This window comes from Primulina huaijiensis, chromosome 3 (assembly GCF_012295235.1).
Source record: "Primulina huaijiensis isolate GDHJ02 chromosome 3, ASM1229523v2, whole genome shotgun sequence".
Classification (NCBI taxonomy): domain Eukaryota; kingdom Viridiplantae; phylum Streptophyta; class Magnoliopsida; order Lamiales; family Gesneriaceae; genus Primulina; species Primulina huaijiensis.
In genome coordinates, this window is record NC_133308.1 from 598,718 (window position 1) to 606,434 (window position 7,717).

At 32.6% G+C, this 7,717-nt stretch overlaps 1 protein-coding gene across 1 annotated transcript in view; it reads right to left on the reverse strand.

Moving 5' to 3' along the window:
- Nucleotides 1-2,042: 2,042 nt before the first annotated feature.
- The window catches only part of LOC140972776 (vestitone reductase-like), a 6,826-nt gene continuing 1,151 nt past the window's right edge, over nucleotides 2,043-7,717 (reverse strand). The window contains 2 exon segments of the mRNA XM_073435192.1: nucleotides 2,043-2,205; nucleotides 7,407-7,618. Of these exon segments, the coding sequence (XP_073291293.1) occupies nucleotides 7,416-7,618 (203 nt within the window). The 3' untranslated portion in view covers nucleotides 2,043-2,205; nucleotides 7,407-7,415.

A 7,717-nucleotide genomic window follows, 5' to 3' on the forward strand; every position in this document is an offset into this window, starting at 1 on the left:
AATTGATGATACCAAAAATTTTCATCGGGTTTGGTTTGGAGGGCGGATATTCAAATCTTCACAACTGATTAGGTCAGATCGGATCTCTGGGTTCTGCAAAGACAGAAATAGGGTTAGGGGGCGTTGGAAAGTTTTCCAACGTGACCCTTTCAATACTTAAGTCAGTTTGGAGAGCAAATTTAAGAGTAAAATATACTATAGTGCTTAAGTGAGCAGGAAAATGTGAATATGTAAAACCGTAGCACATACACGATATTTATAGAGGGGGAGATTAGTTTTCTTGTCATGGTAAGACTTCTGCCGAGATAGAGTTCTACCTGAAATAAGAGATTTGAAACGTTAGAACTTTAGCCGGGACTGTTACCTTATCCTGATTAGATTTACCTGAATCACGCATTCGCCGGAACCCTTATCTATTAATGAGAATATCTTCATATCCTTTAGTTACGTTAGGGCTCAGATTTCTTGACCTCTTGGTGGATTCGAATTCCTAACTGGGCTAGGGGTTGTGGGTCTGGACTCTTGGTAGGGCTAAGGTCCATCTTGATGTGAGCTCGGATCCGTCCAAATGTTCCAATTTCAGGGGATATCAATATAGATATCAATATATGTAGAGAGAGATCAATATATATAATTAAAATAGACTGACATTATTTAATAATCTTCTATTACATCGTGTAACAAAATTAATACGAGGGTCGAGATGCAATGTATAAAACCATTATTCGAGTTTTACGGACTCTTTTCCTAACTAAAAAAGATAACGGTATTATAATCGATGGGACATTTGCTACTGTCTACGGGTTCATCAATGTCGATCATGATAATATTATCCTTCGAAATTAAAAATATAATAATATAGAGATAAATGATCTAATATAATAAGAAAGAAAAAAAGTATAATTAATATTGTATTTGGTTTGATAGATTAAATTTGAGATACAATGATAAATTATCATTTTGTGATTTTAATAATTAATAAAATATTAATAATATTGTTTATTAAGGGTATGTTTGTAATTTATATTCAATTATTTGAGTGAAGTGAGAAAAATAATTACCAATTTGATTGAAATTATATAAATAATTAGTAGATAGATAAATAATATGACCAAATACATATGAGATTGGATAAGATAAATTATCCATAAATTAATAATATAGAACTTCAAACGGCAAATAATAAATATTATCACTGCACGATATTTCGTGAGCTTGATTTTTGTGAAAAAATGGATGTCTAATATAAGAACCAGATGGTATTTTGTTGTCAATGATCATCGTAATAAGAATAATCGAAACACGATGTTTTAATGTATTGTGGTTGGAGATGGCCTTAGGAGATGTATGTGACAAGTCATCTTATTTGCTGTCCAACTAAAAAAAAAATAACATTACGTCGTACCTATTATCGTTAATATTCTCTTATTTAATGATTTGTTACAGACTACAACTCGCGATTAAATTAAGTACTGAATTCAATTATTAGCTATTAAGGTACCGTTTGGTTCATGATATGAGGATAAGTAATATTTTGTAATAATAAAATAAATAGAAAATGATAGTTAATATAGGGTTTGATTTGATTGATTAAATTTGAGATAATATGATATTACCATTTTGTCCTTGTTGAAAATATTAATAGAATATTAATAATATTATTTATTAAGGGTAATATCGTAATTTTATATTATTGATTTGATTGATGTGAGATAAATTATTACGAATTTGATTGATGTGAAATAAATAATTAATAATTTGATTGATCGAAATAAATAATACTTGTACAAAACAAGTGATATGATAGGACTATTTATATTAGTACTTAGAAGTACTTGAACCAAACGGTACCTAATAGTCTAAGTTCTACCAATGATATTTAATTCACCAAAGGAATCATTTNATAAGTATGAATATAAGTTTTGCTTCACATTTTAAAGGAAAAATTCACATAATTACAATGAATTATTGAATGTATGATTTTTATATTAAGCCACCAACTCTTACATATATTATCCTACTTGATTTCTTTTGAAGATCACGAAGGAAATATACATTTGAAAGCATCATGAATTAAAAGAAACCATTTTCCTTACAACATCTAATTGAGTCGTCATACATATCTTCGAGTCCATGTTGAAACTTGAATCCAGTTTCCAGTAATTTCTTTGATGTAAACCCGGAAAATTTTGCTGATACTACGTCCTTCAATGAACTGAAAGGAGGCAGGCGAACACAAAATATATATTACAAAGAAGGGTGCGGAATGGATGATAATTAAGGCATGCTGTCCGCGAGCTAGGTAATTATTTAGTCTAACCCCCTAGTTCTCCATAAAAATGATTTTACACTCCCTCTCGATTTATAAAATGATTAATCTAAGTTGCTAGAGAAATACATTTTCCGGACTTAATATGAAATATTTGGAATTTAGCAATCTATTTTGAATGATCTTAAGTTTACAAAAATGAACACGAATTGGTTACTATTGAGCCTAAGCCTCCGTCCTACCCCGCTGGTCTGCCTTTGTGAAAAGGGAGTTAGAAGTGTTGGAATTATTTTGTGGGCTCACATAATTTAATTAATTGTACATGGACAAGCTATCTAATAAAGGACCTAATAAAGTGATCTAATTAATTATGGGTTTCCAAAGTATTAAATAAATTGGTATGGTTCACCTTATGTGTAGAAACCCAGCCCAATTAGGTCTTCTATGATGGGTTGAAGACTGCTAAGGTTATATAAGGTTATGGTCCCCAAGGCACAGAGAACATAACACAGAATACATACGGTATACGTATTCTAGATCTCTCTCTTTCTCCCATCAAAGGCAAGAATAAGGTGGTCGATTCTCTGTTTTTTTGTAAGATCCATAACTCTGACGCTCAATCTATCAATGGATTCTGGTACGTGTTTACTGTTATTTATATTTTCTAATAATTTGACATGAATTCCTGGCTTGTAGTGATATATGGATTTAATCACATGTCTTATAGATTTATTTTATTAAATATCCAACAAGTGATATCAGAACCACGTTCATGTTGAATTATGAGAATTTTTGTTTATTGATGGATCGAAACAGAAAAATATGTTTTATTATCAGATCTGAGACGATTTTCTTCTCTGTAAATTTTTTGATTCAGATATGATTTTTAAATTTTCTGTATTTGGATCTGACTAAATTCATGTTCTTTGGATATAGAATTTTCGAATTTTTTCATCCAAAATTAAAATTTATTTTCGAATTTTCGAAAGAAAAAAAAAATCGAAAATTCGAAATTTTCGGATTCTGGGAGAGGCCGCCGGATTCAGGGAAATCGGCCATTCTTCGGCTACTTTCCGGCGGAGATTGTTTGGGCGTTTCATTTCCCATATCCTGGCGCACATATTGGTAACATCAATTGATTGGAAACCACCGTAACATGATCGAACTTTTCACCTGAATCTCGGAACTTTCTGTCGCCGCGAATTCCGTCCGTTTTTTGATGATTTCGATCGATTTATGCCCGATTGTTGGTCGGTGATGGTATGGATTCTGGTCGACCGTGGTAAGGCGACGGCTGGTCGTGGTCGCCGCCGACTGGTTTGGCCGGAGGAGGTGGCGGCGGCCGGTTTTGAGGTTGGGGTTAGGGTTTCGGGATTTGGGGATTTTTGTTTAATTTAAGGCCTTGTTTGGTTGTCCAAATTTTGAAATCCAGAATTTTAATCTTTTATTAAATTTTGACTTCCGCAATTCTGATTTGTGAAAATTAAATTCGACCATTTCAAAAAAAAAAATATTAATTGCATGAAATAAAATTAATATGGAATTATTCATTATTTTATCGCCTTTGTTTATTTCGATAAAATATTTGTGGATGAATAATTATGAGGTGCAAATATTTTATTTCTTGCAAATTTGGTCTCCATGCTTTATTTGGCCCAATTAAAGTAAATAAAATTTTCTTGTGAAAATTTTAAATTAAGTTGATATCTTGTATCTCAAATTTGGTTAAATTTAAATTTCATGTTAATAAAGTGATTTTTTTTTGATATGTAGATATTGTTCAAGTTCGAAATAAATTGTGTTTCAATTTATGCGAAAAATAGTCGACCCAAAGGAAGACTATTTTTTGGCCAAATTCCAAACACAATAGATGATTTTAAAGTGCATCTAGATCTATGCGGAAAATAATCAGCCCAAAGGAAGATTATTTTCTAGCCAGATTTTAGATTCAATATATCTTCTTCAAGTGCATTTATATCTATGCGAAAAAATAGCCGGCCCAAAGGAAGACTATTTTTTTTTTGCCAGATTGCAGACTTAAAAAAAAATGTGTTTATATCTATGCAGAAAATAATCGGCCCAAAGGAAGGTTATTTTTTGGCCAGATTATAAGCACATAATTATGTGGTCTTAAAGCGTGTCAAAACTATGCAGAAATTAATCGGCCCAAAGGAAGATTATTTTTTTGACAGATTGTAGACATATTATATGATATTAAATTGTGTTAAATTTATGCGGAAAATGATCGGCCCAAAGGAAGGTCATTTTCTGGCCAAATTTTAGCACAATATGTGGTACTAAATATGTGATAATTTCGGATTTATCCATGCATGCAATTGTCGGTCCAAAGAAAGGCATATTGTTGGCCGGATTTATTATCAATATTTAATAACCATGATATTTGAGGGCCCACCACCAGCATACTTATATTTTGTGATTTATTTTAAATATATGCATGAACTATAATTTATTGTGAGTTTTTTGTTCTATTTTGTTATAGCATCTTCTATATCTGCCAATCTGAACAACATTCCAGTACTTAATGGCTCAAACTTCAAGAAATGGAAAGAGCATGTTATGATAGTGCTCGGCTGCATGGATTTGGACTATGCGCTAAGGGAAGATCGGCCCGCACTTTTGACCAGTTCAAGAACTGCTGATCAAAAAGGTTCTTTGGAAAAGTGGGAGCGATCAAATCGCATGAGTCTGATGATTATGAAACATTCCATTCAAGATACTATAAGGGGTGCAATTCCTGAAGAAAATGATGCCAAAAATTTCCTTACTCAAATAGCAGATCGTTTCGCTGCAAACGAAAAGGTCGAGACAAGTACTATTCTAACTAAACTTGTCTCAATGCGGTACAAAGAGAAAGGGAACATAAGGGAGTACATAATGGAAATGTCAAATCTTGTGACTCGACTAAAAGCATTCAAGTTAGAATTGTCGGAAGACATAGTCGTGCATTTAGTCTTGATCTCTCTGCCTGCGCAATTTAATCAATTCAAAATAAGTTATAATACCCAGAAGGAAAAGTGGACTTTGAATGAGCTTATTGCGCAGTGCGTTCAGGAGGAGGAGAGATTGAAACAAGATATGTTTGAAAGTGCTCACTTGGCATCTAACTATGAAGGTAATTGCATCAATAAGAAAAGGAAATGGAGCAATAAGGAAGGAAACTCTGGGACTTCACAGCATATAGAGCAATAGAAACAAGATAAAGTGATCACTTGTTTCTTTTGCAAAAGGACTGATAGGCATGTGAAGAAGGATTGTCCCAAATATGCCAATTGGCGTGCAAAGAAAGGGTTGCCTAAGGAGCCAGTTGTCAACTGATGGTGAAAGATACATCATATGGAAAATGACAATAAGATTATTGGTGTTTTAAAAGATTTATTTAGGAACTGAGATTGTTCATTTTCTGCTATTTGAATTTGAAAATATGAAATTTGATTTTAGTTTCATGTTTGGACAAATCAAGTTTTTACTTTATCCATGTATTTTCAATTTTTCAAAATTCAAATATGTTTGGTATGAGTTCCTTGATTGATAAGTTTGATAAATTGAATATCAATATTTTAAATGACATTGACATTATGCATGTATGAAAATTTGAAATTAAATGCAAATTAATTTCGTATGTTGACTTTAGTGGGAGTGAGTAAATTGGAAAGTCAACATTGAGAAATATATATATTGATGTTTATGTCCACATATATGGTGGCATAAATTTTATCAGGTGGTAATCTCATTCGAATTTATAGAGAACACCATTTGGATATTGTGTACATCATTGGAATGTTGGGCAGATATTTAAGAAACCCGACATTGGATTATTAATCGGGTTATGCAGTACATAAAGTGAACTAAGGATTTTATGCTCACACATCGGAAATCTGACATTTGGAAATAGTTGGATATTTGGACTCCGAATAAAGTTGCGTAAATTTATCACCGAAAATGATCATTGGTCTAAGAAACCATTGAGGATCAATTGTGATAATAAAGCATATATATTATATTTAAAAAAAAAACAACTGAAGCTTGTCAAAGTCAAAATATATTGACATGAAGTTTCTAGTTGGAATGAAATAATTCAGAGTGATTGTGTGTCAATTGAGCATGCTATTGCAAACTCTATAATTGCGGATGCGTTTGTCATGGGTTGGCCACCCAAGATTTTTGGGCATGTGACACACATTGGTGTTGTCCATATAGTTAATATGCCTGTACAGTGAGAGTTTGTATTCGGTTTAAGCATCGACTCATTTGACATGATTTGAGTTTCTGTACAGACTAAGGTTTATTTGAATTACTCTGAAATAAAGTGATGACTTTCATTGCGGTTTAGCATTTGGTTGAAAGTTTGTTATTGGACTCTTTGAGTCATTAGGAGGACCAGTTGGAAATGCAGGTTTTATTCTGAGATCACATTTATGTATTTTCATGCTACACATCCATACTTGATCTATGTTATTGATTATGCTGATATTGTGATCATTGATGAGTCTAGTGATTTTAAATGTAGCGATGACTGCTTTGGTTCAATATTGGTATAATTGATAGACCAGATTGTTAAGGAATATTTTGGTTTAGATAGCAAGAGCTCAATCCAGTTTTTGCATGTACAATATCCAGATAACTTATATGGCCCAAGTGGGAGATTGTTGGAATTATTTTGTGGGCTCACATAATTTAATTAATTGTACATGGACAAGCTATCTAATAAAGGACCCAATAAAGTGATCTAATTAATTATGGGTTTCCAAAGTATTAAATAAATTGGTATGGTTCACCTTATGTGTAGAAACCCAGCCCAATTAGGTCTTCTATGATGGGTTGAAGACTGCTAAGGTTATATAAGGTTATGGTCCCCAAGGCACAGAGAACATAACACAGAATACATACGGCATACGTATTCTAGATCTCTCTCCTTCTCCCATCAAAGGCAAGAATAAGGTGGTCGATTCTCTGTTGTCTTGGAAGATCCATAACTCTGACGCTCAATCTATCAATGGATTCTGGTACGTGTTTACTGTTATTTATATTTTCTAATAATTTGACATGAATTCCTGGTTTGTTGTGATATATGGATTTAATCACATGTCTTATAGATTTATTTTATTAAATATCCAACAAGAAGTACTTACTCTGCATTAATTGGTAACTGATACTGGGGATATCTTGCAGAAACAAACTTGCTTAACTCGTGTATTGTAACATGCAGAGATGAACAAAGGTATCTCCCTTTTGCATTCGGATACTCGAAAAGGAAAATGTGGGCTCTCGCAACGTCGTCCACATGAACCAAACTTGTGTCCCATATGTACTTATAATGCTCTTGATCACCTGCACACACACGGGATTAGTAATTTATGATCACGAAGTATATTATTTCAAAGCTACCTAGCAAATCAATATATATATATATATATATATATATATATA